At 37.8% G+C, this 21,848-nt stretch overlaps 1 protein-coding gene across 1 annotated transcript in view; it reads right to left on the reverse strand.

Annotated features, from left to right (window-relative positions):
* LOC150096673 (twitchin-like) overlaps positions 1 to 21,848 on the reverse strand; it is a 2,440,784-nt gene that overhangs the window by 796,645 nt on the left and 1,622,291 nt on the right. Inside the window, exon 91 of the mRNA XM_090408679.1 lies at positions 6,384 to 6,502. Within this exon, the coding sequence (XP_090264805.1) occupies positions 6,384 to 6,502 (119 nt within the window). The remainder of the gene's footprint in view (positions 1 to 6,383; positions 6,503 to 21,848) is intronic.

The raw sequence follows: 21,848 nt of genomic DNA on the forward strand, positions 1-21,848 counted from the left end.
AAGCTATTATTCTCCTAAAAGTCCTGATGGTGTAGGAGATTTTAGGAGAATAATAGCTTCATCTCTTCATTCTCAGTTACTGTGTTGTAGTGCCTACGTGCATGTGCCTTTTTTTCTAAGTTCCTTTTGAAAATGGCAATGTGACGTTGCCGAAATATCGGAAATATTTATTAAAGTGTAATTTAATTTATATTCTTATTTACGTTGTTCAATTCCTTAAGTAATTTAATAATGCATAACCAACGTATAAGCCTGTCTACGAGAAGTTATGGAGGAGATACAAGACAGTTGGTAGTGATTGGATCCATGAAGAGTATAAAATGCAGATAGAAAGGTGACAAGCATGGGAAAGAAAGAAAAGGGGCAGCATGAGAATAGATTGGGTAGTCAGGACAAAGTTAACTCAAGGGAATTTTTCCACTCTATGGCAAGCAAGAGAAAGAATAATTATGGCAGATTGACGCTGGTGGATAGTCATGGCAGCAGAATAAAAGTTGCAAAGGATATAGTGGAATTATTGAACAAGCACTTCATCATCATATATCATACTGATGTAAATGATGTGGTGCAATATATAGAAGAGAGGCAAGTATTAGATGAACTGGAAGTAAAAGAATCATAGGTGTATCGGGTACTGTTTGGAATTCAGGTGTTGCGGGAATGGATGTCATCGTACCACACATTCTTCTTCTTATTATTATTATATCACACCTCCAGGGAGTCCAAAGACTCATCGAGGGAGGGCATCAACTTTACAGCTCTTCATCTCACTACTCCACCAACCTTCATCATCTAACACCAACGCCATCTACCGCCGACTACCACCACTAGTGCTTTCACAGACAATCACAAACATCCATGCCCACGATGGGATTTGAACCTGCAGCCTTTTGGCTGGAGAGCGGATATGCTAACCATTAGGCCAACCAGGCCAGCATTGGTAGTGATTGGATCCATGAAGAGTATAAAATGCAGATAGAAAGGTGACAAGCATGGTAAAGAAAGAAAAGGGGCAGCATAAGAGTAGATTGGGTAGTCATGACAAGGAATGTGATGGGTAGTAAGGACAAAGATTATGGAATGTGAACCACAATTGGCTGTGCCCTTTACCTAGTTGTTTAATGAAATTTTTGTAGTGGGTTGAATTCGTAAGGAATGGAAAGAGGGCAAAATAGTACCACTCCAAAAGCATGGTTCTATGACAGAAGTTTCCAATTATAGACCAGTCTGTATAACTGCAGTTGTAGTCAAGGTGTTGGAGAAATTGGTTAGGAATAGAATACAGGATTGGTTTGATGAACATGGCATTCTTTATGATGGTCAGCATGGATATGTATTAGCAATTTACTTGCATTTTTTGATAGGATAACAGGTGTGTTAGATAAGGTATTATCATATTTTCTTGGACTTTGCAAAAAAAGCGCTTGATGGGGGTCACATCGCCGGAATGGGGGTCACATCGCCGGAATTGTGAGGACAACACGGGGGCTTCTGGGAATGATGAGGAGGACGCTGGCGTGTGGAGGTGGGGAGATTCTTGTTCCATTGTATAGGGCTTTGATTGGGCCACACATGGACTGTTGTGCCCAGATTTGGTCGCCTGGTTTTCGGAGGGATGGGGGGATGTTGGAGGGGGTCCAGGGGCGACTGACTGAGGTAGTTTCTGACCTCTGGAATGTCGAGTATGAGGGGGGATTGAGGGTGTGTAATTTGCGGAGGCTGGTGGAGGGAGGGAGGGGGGGAGATATGATGGAGACCTGCAGGTTGGTGAGGGGTTGCTATGGGGTCGGTGGTGGAGAGGTTCTGCAGCGAATGGTGGGGGATCGGGGGAGAGCCAGAGGTCGTCCCTGGAGACTGTGTGGGGAGGGTGGGGGAGTGGGAGGCGGGTTTTTTTCGTGCAGAGTTGTGAATGATTGGAATGCCTTGCCTGAGAGTGTGGTGTCTGCAGGGAGTTTGAGTGTGTTTAAGACCCGGTATGATGAGATGTGTGTGAGATAAAAGGACCTCCTAGATGAGTATTTGACTCCATGAGGTCTTGTTTAATAATAATAATAATAATAATAATAATTGATAGATTACCTCACGAGTAGTTGATATACAAGCTGCAGAGGATGAGAATAGATAGTATATTGGTTAGATCGATTGTAAATTGGCTCCTGAACGATACTAGGAAATTGTGTATGATGGAGCAGTTTCTCAAAAAAGAGGGTAATGAGTGGTGTGCCCCAGGATTCTGTTCTTCGGCCCCTGTTGTTTATTTTGTTTGTAAACAATATATCATGTGGACTGAGTGGGGATCTTCACTTGTTTGCTGAGGATGCAAAGTTGGGAAGAATTACACGTAGCACTGCTGATGTTAATTCCCTTCAGGATATTTGAATAGACTTTTTACTTGGACAAAGGAGTGGAGTTGTAGTTTTAATATCAATAAGTGCAAGTTGTTGCATTTTGGAGTACAGAAATACAAGGCTATGTACTATATTGATAGTGCCATACTGCAGGAATTGGGTGAGATTAGAGATTTGGGAGTAATGGCTGACAGTAGACTGAAGTTTAGAGGCCATATTGCAAATCTAGTACTCTCCCTCCATTTCTGAGGAATGGAGGGAGAGTACTCTTGTCCCCATCTACAAGGGTAAAGGGAATGTACAAGACTGTAAGAATTACAGAGGAATAAAGTTGATGTCCCACACAATGAAAATCCTAGAAAAGGTACTTGATGGAAGATTGAGGAAGGAAGTGGAGATTGCAAAGGAACAATTTGGCTTCATGCCTGCTAGATCAAAAAGATGCTATCTTTGGGTTACGGCAGATGATGGAAAAGTTTCGAGAGAAACAACGGGAGCTACATCTGGCATTTATTGATCTGGAAAAAGCATACGATAGAGTGCCAAGGCAAGAAGTCTGGAGGTGTCTAAGGGAGAAGAAGGTACCGGAGAAATATGTCAGGTTGGTGCGGGAGATGTACAGAAATGTGAAGACAAGAGTTCAGACCTGTCTGGGACAAACAGAAAGTTTTCAAGTAACAGTTGGCTTGCATCAAGGGTCAGCATTAAGTCCGTTTCTGTTTAATATTGTGATGGAGGTGGTGACGGAGGAGGTGAGAGAAGATGCGCAGATGACATCTTGCTGTGTGCAGATTCAAGAGAAGACGTGGGAACTAAACTGGAAAGATGGAGAAAAGTACTGGAAGAGAGAGGTATGAGACTGAGCAGAAGTAAGACAGAGTATATGTGTTGCACAATGGGTGGTGGCCAGGAGACAGATCTGGAGCTGGAAGGAAATGTCATCAGGAAGGTGAGGGACTTTAGATACTTAGGTTCAATAGTGGAAGAAGATGGAGGGGCTGAGAAGGAAGTGGGATGCAGGATACAAGTGGGTTCGAGGAACTGGAAGGAGATGGCTGGAGTGTTATGCGATAAGAGGATGCCGATCAATCTGAAAGGCAAAATCTATAGGACAGTAGTGAGGCCAGCTATGACGTATGCTATGGAAACTGTGGCCCTGAGGAAAAATAACATCAGCAGGATGGAAGTAGCAGAGATAGGAATGCTTAGGTGGATGTGCGGTGTGACCAGAAAGGATCATCTGAGAAATGACTATGTGAGGGGAACAGTGAAAGTTACGAACTTAGGAGCGAAGATACAGGAGGCAAGGTTGAGATGGTTTGGTCATATGATGAGGAGGGAGGATGAATATTTTGCTGGTGTTGCAAAAGTTGCATATCTTAGTGCTGCTATGATAAGAAGTAGTCTAACATACAGGGATACGGAAGTGGTTGTGCCACTGTATAAATCACTTGGTCAGACCAAACTTGGACTATTGTGCTCAAATCGGGATCTCATTTTCAGTGTGATGTGGAGACACTATAGAGGGTCCAGAGGCAAGAAACTAAGACATTATCAGGACATTTCAACCTTCCTCCATAGACTGCTCTCTATGGAGGAAAGATGAAAAAATGTTGATTGCAGAGTTTGAGATAGAAGAAAAAGAGCTGATATGATAAAGACATTTAAGTTAGTGAGAGTATTGGATTAATCCAAATGAGAATACAAAAAGAGTACAAGGTGAGAGGGAAAAAACAACAGAGGTTATCCCTGTCAGTGAATGGAACACATTACCAGAATGCATTGTTAATGCAAGGAGTATTAAGGATTTTAAGATTCGGTATGAATCCTAAGATTCCATATGAAACAGAAGAATCGGAAGACTACGAAAGAGTTGGCATGAGACCGGAACAGGCCACTTGGCCTAAATTCCATGTTAGGAAGAAGAAGAAGAGATTCAGTATGATAAATACGTTTTCAGTTGAATGAACCTCCCACTATGAGTCTGCCAACTCCATGGATGGTGCAATAATAATAATAATAATTATAATTATTATTATCACTGCTTCTTTCCACTGTTTAGTTATCTTTTCAGTCTTTAGCACACTATTAAAGATCAGTTTCAGTTTATCAGCACCAGTCTCTTTAGTTGTGTTAAGCATTTATGTTGCTAATTTATTATTATTTGAAGCAATTTTCATTTTTCTGTATTTCTGCATTCTGTATTTTCATTATTCTGTATTTTCCTAATTTCCTAATTTCATTTTTTCTATTAAATTTATGCTTATAAGAGGTTCTTCCATCACTAAACTTCTAATTATGTCTGATATGTCATTGCCTGCATTTAGAATCTCATCAAAGTATTCTTTCCATCTTCTAACAATCTTATCCTCTTCAGCTAGCAGTAAACCTCTTTATCTCTTGTAGAATTTACTTGATTCTTTTCTTCAGAGCATATTTTTGCCTGTCATCTCATATAGTCTTCCAATGTGCCCTAATAATGAAACTTATTCTGGTTTTTCTGCTGAACTGTTCAAATAATTCCTTTCATCTTCTACTGCAGATATTTTAACTAACTTGACTTTCTCTCTATAATTGCTGCACTGAATTTCTTCAGGTTGATAGGATTTAGCACTTTCAAACACCATTTTTGCTATAACTAATTAATTAACTAATTTTTGAGTTTCCATATTGTAGGAAGTTGTCTGTTGATTTACTACACTGTTTAGAAGAATGATATTAGAGCAATATTTGATTTAAAAGAAAAAAAAAAAGAAAAAGCCTTATAAACTCAAGGAATTATACAAGCTTGTTCAGAGCTCAGGCTTTAACAAACATCCATGCTCAAGATGTGATTCGAATCCACACCCATAGCATATCCGCTCTCCAATTTGTTGGTTGGATTATTAGTATGAATAGTTCCAGAACTGTTTCTAGCAGAAGAAAAAACTTTGGAATAAGTGCATAGACTCACATGGAGACTACATTGAAGGAGAACTAGAATATGGTATTATAAACTTTAATAAAATTTTTAAAAAAATAATTCCAATTATTTTTCATCCACTTTGTGTGTGTGTGTGTGTGTGTGTGTGTGTGTGTGTGTAGACAGATAAATATATTTATAAAAATTGTATTTATATAAAAAATATATAAATATAATTATATATAAAAGAGAGACTAAAAGACTTTTTTTTTGTGGACCAGTTGGGCATACTTGGAAAACCAAGGTTTAGTAGTGGTCTAGGGGATGAAGACCTTCACTCAAGTAAGAATTATTTGCTATTCAGTTGGCTATTTAGATCAGAAGAGCAAATCAGCCAAAGGAAGAAAGAAGGAAATGAAATCATGCTGTCATATCATTTGACACTACAACATTGATAAAGGACACAAAAATAAGAATGCATTGACTAAGACTGGTGAAAGAAAAAGGAAGCTTGGATGAAGTTATGGTCTGAATTATCAAGTGAATAGCTGATGTGCACAGCATATTTTGAAGAAGAAATGGTAAAGAAATGATCAAGAGTGTGTGTTGGAAGAGTGGAGATGAATAGGTATCCTTATGGGCAGATAGACTAATTTGTGAAACATTGCTGCTGACACCAAATATCTCAGTATGGATTCTGGCTTGATGCCCTATCATGTTACATGTGCCTCAATTCATTTATTAACTTCATCAGTTCACTTCTAATATCCTCCCTTTTACTGCTGATATACTCACTTATTTTCATATCCTTCATGCTAATGTCATTACCACACATTCTTTTTGCTTTTTCGTCTTCCTTATTATTCACACTATTGCATCACAATTCACTCTGTTCACTTTTCACACTGATGATCTTACTTTATATTTTCACATTTCATCTGCAAGAAATGGATGTAAGAAGATCACATCCTAGCTTTTTCATTTCTGACATACCACTGACAGTGCGCTTTAACAATAACTTTTACTCATTAATGATAACTCCTAGGAAGAACACTTTTCAAACTCAAATGAATAAAAATGAACAAAAACAAACTAAAATTAATATCTAGAGATATTGAAAAAAAATTGAATACAATAGTCCATGATGCATGTGGTGCAGGCGATCCAGTATATGGAACAGTGATAGTAAATTGTTCTCCTGCTGGAACCACGAGGTCTCTCATTGAAAAAGATGTGTCAAGTTTTGGTGCACCTGGAAAGAGAAAAAAAAATATGCTAACGTCTGTTTAAACCAAGCCATATATATATATATATATATATATATATATATATATATATATATATATATATATATATAGTTTTATTAAGAATTGAATGACTAGAACCGAGATTTAAGTAAAAAGGTTTTAATATAAAAACACTACTAGTTTCGGCATGTAACAGCCTTCAATAAAGTTTGGAAACGTTATGTGAATGATGTCTTCATTGGTTTGGAGCCATGGACATGAATCCCTTATGGTTTTCCTCGAACATCTCAATAGCCGACATCAAACTATTAAGTTTACTGCCGAGCTTGAAACAGATAATTCCTTGCTTTTTCTTGATGTCAAACTGACTCGCTCTCCTGGTAAACTCAAAATATCAATATATAGAAAGCCCACACATACCAACAAATATCTGCACAGTCGATCCCATCATTTCCCTCCTCATAAGCTTGGAATAATTTCCACCTTGGGACATAGAGCCCATTCTCTTCTTGATGACCCAAATGACCTTCTTACAGAAATAAACCGTCTGAAAACTTCTTTCGAAGTTAATGGATATTCCAAGAAAATCATTGAAAAATTCCTTCTTAATCCTCCTAGACATCACTCAGAAGAAACAAATAGATTCAAAGGCAATATATCTATTCCTTACATAAGTACTGTTTCACATAAATTAGCAAAAGTTCTAAGAAAATACAATATCAGAACCTTGTTCACTCCACTTCCAAAGATCTGTTTCTTAATTAGCCACCCAAAACCTTGTCATCATCAACTCAAATACCCTGGTGTATATAAAATGTTGTGTGATTGTGATATTCCTTATTTTGGGCAGACAGACAAATCTGTCGAATTGCATATGGAAGAACACATGAGGGACATTACTTACACGAGACAGCAAGCGAGTGCATTATCAAGTCATATCCTTTTCTCGGCTAATCCTAATGATGAAAACCAAAGTCACAAAGTCTGCTGGGAAAAATCTACTAACATCTTCCGTTGCAGTGACAAACTAGAGAGAAAAATCGTAGAATCTAGAGAAATCATCTTCAATCCTGTTCATCTAAATAACAACTTGAGCTACAACCTCCCAGATAGTCATTCAACTATAATCATGTACTGGCGTTCACGTGAGGCTGAAAGCACGCACTCTCCTAACAATGCAACAAACGAAAGAGCAGTTTCAAATACAACTACAACGTTTTCATGCTAATTATGTATAGAGACTGTCTATGTTGTTCATAGTCTTTTAACCTTCAATGTTTAGTGTTTTTTCTTTCTTTTATAATGTCACCTGAAGAAAGCTGTTACAGGCTGAAACTAGTAGTGTTTTTATATTAAAACCTTTTTACTTAAATCTTGGTTCTTAGTCATTCAATTCTTAATAAAACTATGTATATTAACCGAGTTAATTAATGATCATTCTGTCATATATATATATATATATATATATATATATATAAGGGAATTAAACAGTGCACTTATTGTATGCATTTCTGTACACTTGTTGTAAAAGCAATATAAAATCTAAAGTCAGTAATACCATCTCATCTTACTTTATATATTTGGTCCAGTAGCTGGCTATGGTAATTTGGCTTATTATTATTATTATTATTATCTTAAGATCCCATGGAGTCAAAAACTCACCTAGGAGGTCCTTTTGTCATCCACACACCTCATCATTCATCTTACCGCACCATAAACACACTAAAATTCTCTGCAGACAAAACACTCTCAGGCAAGACATTCCAATCATTCACAATTCGGCATGCAAAAAACCTGTTTCTTATTCCCCTGCTCACACCCTCCTTATACTGTAAAATCCCTTGTGGTGAAAAATATTTTTATTTTTCACCTATATCAATTTTACATGGGCCATTAAAATACATATAATTAGAAATGCATGTAACCTGTTTAATGTATAATAATTTTGCAATATAATGTTAATATAACTGAATGTAGAACCACAAACAATTGTATCTAAAAAACACAGACAGGATTAGGCTAGTAAACTGAAGGTCAACAACAGTCTCAAAGGTCACCGGACTATGAGTTTTACCACCAAAATCTACTGTAAGCATGGGTGATAAAGGTGCTTCCAGTAAATCTGGGAATTATTTGGATATGATTAAAAGGCAGAGATTGAGATTCGAAGACTCTCTCTTATTTTTTGCTCCTGTGGCAAGCTTTTCGAGGACGGGAAGAGTCGCAATCCTGCAATCAGTAGTTTCTGGAGATCATGGGGAGGTTGCTGGCAGTAATAGAAGATATCCTTCCATGAAATTCTTCGAAGAATATACCAATCCACATGCATGCTGATTTGTAGCAGCCGATGAAGTTCCTAACATCGACAAAAAAATGCATCATTTCAGGTGGTCTGGTGTGAAATTGTGACCAACGCAACCAAATATATACAGCTGGTTGCTGCCATAGGCCAGGGGGTACAGGGTGTACAGTGCAATGAGTGAAGGGTTAGTGATTATTATGGAGGATTTTAATTATGGTGATATCAATTTGAAGGAAGAAATATCACATGGCAAGAAAGAAATGGAATTCGTACACCTTCTAAGAGATAATTACTTGAAACAGCACATAACTGAAGGGACACGCGGTGTGAGAGTGTTCGATCTGGTCATAGGGTCAGAGGATATGCATAAATAAGGTGTCCTTGTTAACTCCAATTGGTGAGAGCGATCATGTAGTATTGACTTGGGAGGTTGCAAAATTTGTAATTTCTCTCTTAAGGAATTAAAGTTTAGGCAAGCTGCAGAGTGAGCTTACAGCAGTCCCATGGCAGAACATATTGCAAGGGAAAGATGTTAGCAGTGCATGGGATATAATCAGTGGGTTTCTGAGGTAGGCAATATCAGAATGTATTCACATGGTCAGGAAGACAAACAAGGTATGTGTTAGATGGATGAGTAGTAGTATCAGGCTTGATCTGCAAAAAAATAAAATGTTATGGAGAATTTACAGGGAGAAAGGCGACCAGTACTCCCATGAGCAGTACAAGGCTCAAGCTAGGAAGGTTACTAGCATAGTAAGAAAAGCTAAATCAGATTAGGAAAAGACTTTTCATAATTTTCCTTGATTTCCTTGGCTTAGCCAAGGAAATCAAGGAAAATCCCAAAGAGTTCTTCCGCTATGTGGCAAGTAAAAGGAAGAATGACTTTGGAAGGATAACCTTATTGTGTGCTGTTGGTATCGAGGTGGCCATTTCAGATGTAATAGTGGGGTTACTGAGTGATCACTTTTCAAAAATTCACCCAAGTGAGAATATCTCTGTACCTGTAGCAATAACTGATGTGAGAATTGAAGTTAATGAATCAGAGGTACTTAGTATATTGCAGAATTTAAATGCAAACACTGCTGTAGGTTTAGATGGAATATCAGCTCAGGTGTTGCGTGAATGTGCAAAGGAATTGTCAATGCCTCTTACTTGGTTATTTAAATTAACTTTGAACTCTGGCATGGTCCCTAGGGAGTGGAAGGAAAGCAAAGTGGTCCCGTTTCATAAAGGTGGCTGAAACGGGACTGCAGTAGGTAATTACAGATCAATCACCATCTTGGCAGTGGTGATAAAAGTATTGGAAAAGTTGGTTAAGAACAGAATTCAAGAATGGGTGGATCAGAATATGATATTCTTTAGGGGCCAACATGGTTTTGTTAAAAGGTCAGTCCTGCTTTAGAAATTTATTAACCTTTTATAATAGAGTGACATCTGAGTTGGACAAGTGCAATGGATACACAGTGATACTTCTGGATTTTGCTAAGGCTTTTAACAAGATATCTCATGGAATACTGTTGCATAAATTAGAACAAATGGGGATGGATACTAAACTGGTGATATGGATAAGAAACTGGCTCATGGAGAGATACTAGAAAGTAGTGTATGGAGGATACCATTAGTGCTTGGGAAATTGTGAAAGAATATTTGTTAGCAGCAATAGTAAGCTGTATTCCATGGGTGAAGAAGCAGACACAATTTGGTGTACAGTGGATGACAAACAATATCAAACAGGAATTGCAGTTGAAAAAGATTTTTATGGAAGATATACAAGGAGAGCGGTGGAGAACAGACACACGAAGAGTATAAGATGCAAGCCAGGAGAGTGACCGAATGGTGAGGAAGGCAAAACTGGAATATAAGAAGAGATTGGCACTAAGAACCAAAGAAAATCTTAGGGAATTTTTTAGCTATGTGGCCAGTAGGCGGAGAAACGATTGTGGAAGAATGACATTGCGGGATAAAAATGGGAATAGAGTGACTGATGCAGAGGACATAGTGGAGTTGTTCAATAAGCACTCTATTGGAGTATTTCATCCTGGAGGAGATTTTAATACTAGAGGGATAGGGCAGGATCAGGGTTTAGAGGTGCAAGAGGAGAGCGTGTGTTCCAAATACTGAGTATTCTGGATACCAATAAAGCAGTTGGACTGGATGGTATTTCACCATGGGTTTTGAGAGAATGTGCTAAAGAACTGACAGCTCCATTGACCTGGCTTTTCAATAAAAATCTGGCTGAAGGAAAGGTATCTAGGGAATGGAAGGAAGGTAAGATAGTTCCACTGCATAAGGGTGGTAGCAGACTGGAAGCATCTAATTATAGGCCTGTTTGTGTGTCATCAGTAGTTGTTAAGGTCTTGGAGAAATTAGTGAGGGACAATATACAACGTTGGGTTGATGAGGGTAATGTTATTTGTGAGAATCAACATGGATTTGTTAAGGGGGCGCTCTTGCTTTAGTAATATAATTTTCTTTTATAATAAAGTGACAAGAGTAGTTGATGAGGGAAAGGCATATACTGACATTTTTTTGGATTTTGCAAATGCATTTGACACATCAAAAATGTGCCACATGATAAGCTGATATTTAAGTTGCAGCACATGGGTTTAAATGTCGGGGTTAGTCAAATGAATTCACATTGGCTGACTGATAGGTATCAGAGAGTTGTGTATGATGGAGCAATATCAAGGAAGCAGAGGGTTACAAATGGGGGTCCACAGGGCTCAGTACTGGGACCTGTATTGTTCAATCTTTATATCAATGATATTGTCAATGGATTGCAAGGGGACATTCAGTTGTTTACGGATGATGTGACGTTAGGAAGGGTTATTAGTAATAGTGAAGATGTGGCAGCCCTGCAAGAGGATTTGAATAAACTAGACAGATGGGCAAATAAATGGGGGAGGGAGTCAGTTCAGTGCAGCAAAATGTAAAGTCTTGAGGTTTGGGATCCATCAATGGGAGGATGCATACTCGATTGGACGAGATGTACTGGAGGAGGTAGGTGAGACAAGAGATCTGGAGGTGATGATTGATAGAAAACTGAAATTCAGGGAGTATATTGCCAAGGTGGTGAGAGTAACTCAGAGGATTGCTGCAGTACTAAGTTACGAAAGAAGGCTGTGCGCAAGAGGGTGAGGAGTGGTTTCTTTGCGTGGTGGTTGGTTGAACCTTGGAATGCATTGCCTGAGAGAGTGGTTGGAGTGAGAACGGTCAATGGGTTCAAGGAGTGGTATGATAAAGTTTGTATTTCCTAAAAACGACTTCCCACAAAAAGTCTTTTGACTCCATGGAGGCCTGGATAATAATAATAATTATTATTATTCTAAATAGGATTGAGGCCAAAGTTGAGGCAGAGATGCTTAACATATAAGCAGGTTTTAGGAAAAGTAAGGGTACCAGAGATCAGATCATTTACCTTAGACAGGTCATAAGCAAGGGAGTTAGGCAAGAATGTTTACTTTCTCCTCATTTGTTTACTATGCTGAGGACATCATGAATGAAGCACTGAATAAGCTCAAGACAGGAATTAGGATAGGTTGTAGATTGATCAGTAATCTGAGGTATGCAAATGATACCATTCTCCTCTGTAATGACAAGGAAAAATTAGGACAAATAATTGATAAAGTTAACAAGATCTGTAATAACAGAGGACTTCAACTCAATCCTAGCAAGACAAAAATTATGGCACTCAACGGAAATACAGACGGAGAAGCTGCTGAGACACAAGTGTACTTTAATGAAGAAAGAATTGAGGAAGTCTGCAAGTTTTAGTACCTGGGATCCATTATTAATATGAAAAATTGCTGTTCAGAAGCTGTCAGAAGAAGATTAGGAATGGCTAAAACAACGAGACACTTGTGTAAAATCTGGAAAGATTTTATGGATGTGAGACGACTTATGGATGTGAGACTCCTAAAGAAGTCAGATAAGAAAAATATAGCTGCTTCTGAGATGTGGTGTTACAGAAGGTTATTGAGGTCATATACTGAACGACATACAAATGAATGGGTGTTAAATTGTGAGTGAAGAATTTTTTAATTATTAATACTTCATTCATAATTTAATATGAATTGCATTTCCTGAGCTAAGTTTGCTCCTAAGTAAATTGTAATTTAAACACTTACTGTTTTTTTGTTCAATGAAATAATAATTGTAATTTTTTTTAGTTATTTATGTTATATAAATTCTTTATATTAACTTGTAAATGTATCCTAAGCGAACTGTAATATATGCATTTTATTTATTGTTACTGAAAGTGAAAGTATTTCTAAGGGACTCTGCTAATGTGATTTGATTGGCTGCTGTCAGAAAACTAAGTTATTTTGAGATAGTGCTTGCCTTAGCATTGGGAACTGTACAACAATCACGTGGGAATTTGGTTGTAAACTGAAAGAGCAGAGAAAAACAAGTTTGGGCGGGTAAGAGAGAGAGAGGATTTACAGGATAAAGGAAGGAGGAACCAGAAGGAAAATGGAGAGAGTGTAGGAAGTCGTGAGATGTGATCTAACCTGGGATCATACGACGTAACAAAGATTTGGAAACTTGTTCTGATTTTAATGAATCTTACTAAGAAATCATATTTATTTATAGTTTCCTGTCACCTTGTAAAGGAATTTACCCGAGTGAAAGGATAATAATATGATTGAGATTTATCGTAAGATAAGTTATTACGAGCAAGAAAATACAATTTCCAGTTAACTGGAAATAAGAGTTTTCCATAATGTGCAAGCTATGATGATCATACCGGTAAGAATATCTATTCTATAACTAATGTGTGATAGTGTTGTTTGTGTCCGGAGAACTTGGGTCAAATTTCGTATGCTGGAGCCAGCTAGTCAAGCTGGAATGAGTGATATTATAAAACATTTCCTTGTGAAACTAATGTGAGAAACTTCATTGAAGAATTAGTCCATGTTTGAATGTGTTATCTCACAATGTACATGTAAATTCAAGACTGAGCCTTTTAAGAACTATTTTAATCCTCTGATAGATATTGATGATGTCAGCCAAGTGTTTGATAAAATTGAAGTTTATGATTTTTCTATGAGACTAAAAGGAATTAGTTTTTAAGTGTTTTGCTGAATATTGATGTTGTCTAAAGTGAAACTAAGTTGAAATCCTAATGGATGAGAATTGTGAAAGCCTTATATATAAGTTTTAGCAGTAAATGATGCACTCAGCTGAGTAGAATCTTAATACTTTATTGAATGTATAAATTACTTTCAAATTGTATTGATCTTAATAGAGTGCCTGTTTCTTATGTAAGAATAATTTTGTGAGAGAATTAAATATCTTGTTTAACTTCATTCTTGTGCTTGCCTAATTTCAGTTTCATTGCACCGCTCATTTAAATACGAATCTTGCGGGAAACCTTATGTATAAGTAAGAAAATTTCGGCCTGTAGTGAGTTCACATTACTGTTGTGATATTTGATGCTTGATTTCTTCACAATAATTGTGTAATTTCAAACATAGAGTGGCGCAGTATAATAAAAATTTTCTTTATGTTTGAATGTGGGGTCAACCAACAACAAGCAAATATAAAGTTGGATGAACGACAAAACCAACATGGGTGTTAGAAGAGATCAGTACAACTTTATAGCTCCTTAAGGTTATTGACAGAAGAAAGTTAAAATACTTTGGACACATTGAAAGGATGGAAGGAGGATTTCTGAGAACAGTAATAGAAGGTAAAGTTCCTGGCAAAAGAGGAAGAAGTCGACCATCAATGAGATGGATGGATGGATGGATGGTGTGTTGAAAGTTTATTTTTCACTTGGTTAGAGTATAATAAAATTAGTTTAATCCTTTATCCAAGTGTGAGCAAACAAAATTTGTGCCTGAAAGGATCTTTAGGACTGGGGTAAGGTGGTACAACACCAGGACAACTCATTGCAAAGGTGGAGCAAGCTACCAACACTCCTATCTCAGTATCTCCTATAATGCAAAACACATCTCCTTGCAGATATGTCTAATGTTATGCATTAAGGGAAGGGCCACTACCCAGACTAGTTTCGACCTTTATTGAGGTCTCTTCAGTGGGAGCCAGGCAGAAACATTAGCAGGTCATCTCTACCTATAGGAGTTGCCAAATGGTGTGCTCCCACTGAAGAGACCTCAATAAAGGTCGAAACTAGTCTGGGTAGTGGCCCTTCCCTTAATGCATAACATTAGACATATTCGCAAGGAGATGTGTTTTGCATTATAGGAGATACTGAGATAGGAGTGTTGGTAGCTTGCTCCACCTTTGCAACGAGTTGCCCTGGTTTTGTACCACCTTACCCCAGCCCTGAAGATACTTTCAGGCGCAAACATTGTTTGCTCACACTTGGATAAAGGATTAAACTAATTTTATTATGGATGGATGGTGTGTGTGTGGAGTGACTGATCTTCAGAGAGTTGAAGACTCCAGAAAAGCATACAACAGGATCACATGGTGAAGACTGGTGTTGCATGTCACCGAGCATCGGAGTGACCATATGGCATCTGTGGATGTTAATGAACAGAAGAAGAAGAAGTGCAAAGTCCTGTGGCATACTGCTAGTTCCATACTTTATCCTGGAATGTACCTGAATAAACTATTATTATTATTACGGGTATCTCCATGGAGTCAGTAGACTCATCGCGGGAGACCCAAACTAGCAAAACAATATCTGTCATATCTCTTCTTGAATTCATTTACAGACGAAGAGCTCACAACTAAGTCAGGCAATGAATTCCACTCATTCACCACCCTCCAGGCAAAAAACCTTGTTCTGACACCTTTGTTAACCACACTCTTCTTTAATTTCCAGAGATGACCTCTTGTTCTTCCATCACTATCACACAGCTGAAACATTTCCCCTGCATCAATCCTATAAAAACCTTTTAGTAATTTGAATGTTTCTATCATATCCCCTCTTCTTCGCCTATCAACCAATCTCTGCAATCCACAAGCTCTCAATCTATCAATGTAGGGAGTATTTTTTATATCACTCACCAACTTGGTCACTCTTCTCTGAACCCTCTCCACAGCCTCCTGATCTCCAAGGAATCCAGGTGACCAGACCTGAGCACAGTAATCCAAATGTGGAAGTATCAATGCTTTATAAAGGGGAATAATAACCTCTTTATCTCTGGATGTCAGTGTGTTCCTCAACAACCAAGTAATCCTATGTGCAATCTTGGACACCTTAGCAATGTGTCCTCTGAACTTCATCTCCCTATCTACCAATACCCCTAAGTCCCTAGCCTCATCAATCTCTTGGAGTACCTTTCCATCGATGTAGTACACAGCTGGTAATCTTTTAATCCCAAAATGCATGACTTTACACTTTTCCACATTGAACTGACATCCATTTTCTTTTGCCCATTTTACCAGCTTATTTAAATCCTCCTGCAAACTTTCAACATCAGCTTGATTTTTTATTGCACTACACAACTTTGCATCATCAGCAAACAACTGAATATCTCCCTTTAAGCCGTTTCCTATATCATTTATATACAAATTAAACAACATTAGCCCAAGCACAGAGCCCTGAGGTACACCACTGGTCACCTGCCTCATTCTGGACTCGGCTCCTCCATACACCACCTTATGGTATCTCTCCCTGAGCCATTCTCCTATCCATATCACCAATTTAATATCCATTCCCATCTGCTCCAATTTGCGTAACAGTGTTCTATGGGGTATCCTGTCAAAAGCCTTAGCAAAATCCAGAAGTACCACTGTGTAGCCAGTTCCTTTGTCCAACTCGGATGTTATTCTATTATGAATAGTTAATAGATTGCTAAGGCAGGATCTACCTTTAACAAAACCATGTTGGCCTCTATAGAGTATCATATCCTGATCCACCCATTCTTGAATTTTGTCTTTAACCAATTTTTCCAATACTTTTACCACTACTCCTGAGATGGTGATTGGTCTGTAATTCAATACCGCAGTTTTAGAGCCACCCTTATGCAAAGGAACCACTTTGCCTAACTTCCACTCCCTAGGGACCATACCAGAGTTCAAACTTAAATTAAATATCCAGGTAAGAGGGGTTGACAATTCATTTGCACATTCACGCAACACCCGAGCTGATATTCCATCTAAGCCTACCGCAGTGTTTGCATTTAAGTTTTGCAATATATTTAATACCTCTGATTCTTTAGCTTCAATTCTCACATTAGGTATTGCTATAGGTATAGAGATATCCTCACTTGGGTGATAGACTTTTGAGAAGTGATCACACAGTAACTCGACTATTACATCTGATTTTGTCACCTCAATACCATCAGCACCCACTAAGGTTATCCTTCCGAAGTCATTCTTCCTCTTACTTGCCACATAGCGGAAAAACTCTTTGGGATTACCCTTGATCTCTTTGGCTAAGGTCTTCTCATAATCTGATTTAGCTTTTCTTACTATGCTGGTAACCTTCCTAGCTTGAGCCTTGTACTGCTCATGGGTGTCCTGATCGCCCTTCTCCTTGTAAATTCTCCATAACATTTTCTTTTTTTGCAGTTCAAGCTTGATACTACTTCTCATCCATCTAATGCCTGCCTTGTTTGACCTCCTGACCATAGGGACACAATCTGATATTGCTTTCCTCAGATACCCGCTGATTTTATCCCAAGCACTGCTAACATCTTTCCCTTGCAATATGTTTTGCCCTGCAAGCTCACTCTGAAGCTTGTTATAATTGCCTAACCTGTAGTTCCGTACATACCCCTTCTTAATAGAAAAATCCACAGATTTTGCAACCTCCCAAGTCAATACCACATGATCGCTTTCACCAACTGGAGGTAACGAGGACACCTTACTTATGCATATAACCTCTGAACCAATAACCAGGTCCAACACTCTCACACCACGTGTCCCTTCAGTTACGTGCTGTTTCAAGTAATTATCTCGTAGAAGATGTATGAACTCCATTTCCTTTTTGCTACGTGATATTTCCTCCTTCCAATTGATATCACCATAATTAAAATCCCCCATAATAATCACTAAGCCTTCACTCATTGCACTAAGTTGCTGATGCATGAATTCAATATCTTCCCCCGTACTCCCTGGCCTATAGCAGCATCCAACTGTATATTTGGTTGCGTTGGTCACTATTTCGCACCAGACTGCCTCAAATGAACTCTCATTCACATGTCTATCATCATGATATACTACTTTCTTTGGCTGCAACACATCAGCTATCATCAACAGTACTCCTCCTCCTGTTCTATCTTCTCTATCCTCCCTGAAAATACTGTACCCTTCACATTCAATTCCAGTGACCACATCTTCTGCTGACAGCCAAGTTTCACAAGTTTCATATACTACTGGTAGATATCTCTTGATCAGCACTTTACCAGAGAACTTGCCTGCATATCAGTCTCCATATGCTGCATTTTATGTAATAGAATTCCATGCAGAATCTTGTCAATGTCCTTGCAAAATCCAGGAGTATCCTAATCTAGCCATTACCTTTATCCAATATGGTTTTCACTTTATTATAAAAAGTAAGTTACTATGGCATGACCTACTTTTTACAAAACCACTCCAACCCTTCTAGTATCTCATTCTTGTGCATCCATTCCTTTATTTTCCCCTAACCAACTTCTGCAATACTTACCTTTATCACCAATTCTGAATTTCAGACTGGTTGATAATTTGCTACCTCAGCCTTGGAGTCAGTCTCTTTTATGCAAAGCAACTATTTTTCTCCTCCATTTTCTATACTCCCTTGGGATCCACCTATAGTTGAGATTTAAATTTAAACAATCTGGTAAAAGGCATATCCAATTCCTTAGCATATTCTCATAATATGCAAGCTCATCTAATCCCACAACTGTTTTTACATCAGGGGTCTGTAATATCCTATACACATCCAGTTCATCTAAATCTATTTCAATTTCAGCCTATGACACACACTGTTACTGCAATATCTCCACATGGATAATACACCCTTGCAAAGTGTTCAATCAGTGATTCAACTGTTTGGTCTGCTTCACACATACAAACATCTCTCCCATTAGCATTCCTCAACTTTATTCTACCATAATTATTCTTCCTTTTACTTGTCAAATACTGAAAGAACTCTGGGAGTTAATCAAGGTGATGTGAAGAGCTTGCAGGACAATTTAAATAGGCTGTCGGTATGAGCAAAAGATAATGGATATCAGTTTAATATGGAGAAATCTAAAGTTATGCATTTTAGGATAAATAGATTACAAGCTGTGTATCACATTGATGGAACTGTATTCCAGGAAACAGATGAAGCTAGAGATATAATGGTGGTGGTAGACAGAGAGTTAAAGTTTAAAGGATATATATTGCTAAGTTTGTTAAGGTAGCCCATAAGATTACTTGGCTATTGCAGAACACACTAACAAGGTAGAGATAAGGAAGTTGTTATTCCTCTTTATAAGGCCTTAATACATCCACATGTGGATTACTGTGCTCAGGTCTGGTGTTGCAAAGTTCTTGCAAATGAGGAAGCGGTGGAGAAGATTCATAGGCATGCGACCTCTGGTCTGTGGAATGTTCTCTGTGAGGATAGATTGAGGGTGTGTAGATTGCAGAAGTTGGTTGTTAGGAGAAAGAGAGAGGGAATAAAATAGAATCATTTAAGTTGCTTATAGGGTTTTATAGGATTGATGCAGTGGCATTGTTTCAGCACTTGGTTAGAGGGGCCAGAACAAAAGTCATTCCTGGATGTTAAATTAAGGTGTGGTTAGTAGGGGTGTGAGGACTAAATTTTTTGTTTGAGAGTTGTGAATGAGTGGAATGGGTTGCCAGAATCAGTTGTGAGTGCTCTGTCTGTTAATAGGAGAGGTATGACAGATTATGTGAATAGTTTTGGTCTCCCACGATGAGCCTTTGGACTCTATGGAGATGCGCATATTATAATAATAATAATAATTACCTTTGGTTTGTATGGTTAATTTTTTCTTATACTCTGATTTTGCATTTCTTACCATATTGATTACCCTACTAGCATTGCTTTGTGCTGGTCATGTACATGCTGATCATTTTTATCTTTAAATTCCCTCTATGGACTTGACTATTTTTTGCATATCCTGCTTAATAATGTCACTCATCCATTTAAATCAGTGGTCACCAAAGTGGTCGATATCAACCCTGAGGGGTCAATATAACATTGTTAGGGATCGATTCGGGCTCAGAAAAATATAAGACATCATTGTACAAGTAATATTTAATTCGGTTAACTTGGATTACCTCCATCCTGAATGACAATGCAATTAAGAGTGAATCGTGGGAACAGTGACATTAAATAGGACCTGTAAGATGGAGCAAGGTCATGAAAATAGTTACGGAGGCCAATCAAGTGGGCCAGAATGATGTATCTACCAATAAACGAATTTTGTGGTTCCCGCCCGGCCGGTGCGGCGGGAGCGAAATTGAATACGTGTAAGTATAAGTAAATAAGAACCGCGCATATATTGATCCCAGTCTCATTTTTGTGCATCGTCATACAAGTGAGCGTTAATGTTCTAAAATTCATCAACATACACATTATAATTCAATCGTTATCCATTCACGAGCTAAACTTCTCTATGTTTAAGAGTTCAGCAGGTAGTAATACCAGTGATATTAATAGTAGTAAAAGTAATATAATAATATATACTATATTATACATACAATAAACACTGTAACTATAAAATAAACAATCTAAAAACTCACATAAGCGTCTTTTTTGCTGGTCCTATTATAATTACATAATAGTAAAATAGAGGGGGGGGTCGATAAAAAGTAAAAAAACTCTTGAAGGGGCCGAAGGTCAAAGAAGTTTGGCGACCGCTGATTTAAATTCAACTTGATTCATCCTACTGACTCTAGACATGTTGTGTGCTAATATTTCTTTCAAAAACCCCTTTATCATTTCCCATGGACAATCAATAACCAACCCTTGCAGTTCCTTCATTGAAGTCAAAACAAACAGTATAAGTAATTTTGTTGGTTTTCCTCTTTTTATGGAATGCAATTTTGCCTATAACAGAGATACATTTATGAAAAATTTATCTCTGGATTTTCCATTTCTAGAAAAGTAGGTTTAGCAGTTTTAGTGGCACTTCTGACATGAATGTAACTATAAAAAAAAAAAAAAAAAAAAATTCACATTTTTACATGGCTTCATCCAACTCTATCTCTGTTATCCAAAGGAACTAAAGTGGCTTATTTTATTTGTGAATAGAGTTAGTGCTTGGCTTCTCAACAATAGGTATATTTCACCTAATTATAATATATATTTGTCAAACTCTCATGATAAGCTTTGTTATGTCTAGAGACCTGATGATGATGACAATAATACTACTAATAATAATAATAAGGAGGCGATAGAAATATATTTCTTTCAAAAAGCAAGGCGTTTTTACCTGGCATTTACCTGGTAAAAATTTTGATGTTACCTGGCGTTTATGAGATCATGGGATCTCATAAACGCCAGGTAACATCAAAGGTGAAAGTTTGTCCTTAGGAGAAGGTAACAAGTTATAGATCTGGTTGATGGCTTTGTGAGTAGTGGCAAAATTGTATTTCTTCATAATTTTAGAAAGATGTTCGGAGATGCCTTTGACATAAGGTATGGGAATCCTATGGGCTTCTTCTTGTCTAGGTTGATGTGTGGTGAAGTGACTGATGATTTTTTTGAGTTGTTTTAAGATTATATCCATTTAGTATGGCTGTATTTTTGATTATTTCTAGTTCTTGGTTTAGAGATTCTTCAGAGGAGCAGAACTTGTGTGCTCTGGTAACAAGTGATTTAACGATGCGAAATTTCTGAGATGGATGATGAGCAGAAGAATTGTGAATGTAGTGACCTGAAAATGTACGCTTGCAATAGATAGACGTGGCGATGGAATCGTCTTCTTTTCTTTGAATGTGTAAATCCAGAAAGGAGATACCCTGTAGAGATTCTTTTTCTATCATAAAGTTGATGCGAGGGTGAAGAAGGTTTATTTTATCTAGAAACAGGTGTAATTCATGTTCGGGATGATCACAGACTGCAAAGATGTCATCGACATATCGTAGCCAAATTTTTGGTTTGGGTTCAAAAGTGAAAATTTGCTTGT

Source organism: Typopeltis vanoorti, chromosome 18, assembly GCF_054136105.1.
Source record: "Typopeltis vanoorti isolate ZY-2024b chromosome 18, IOZ_Tvanoo_1.0, whole genome shotgun sequence".
Taxonomy (NCBI): Eukaryota; Metazoa; Arthropoda; class Arachnida; order Uropygi; family Thelyphonidae; genus Typopeltis; species Typopeltis vanoorti.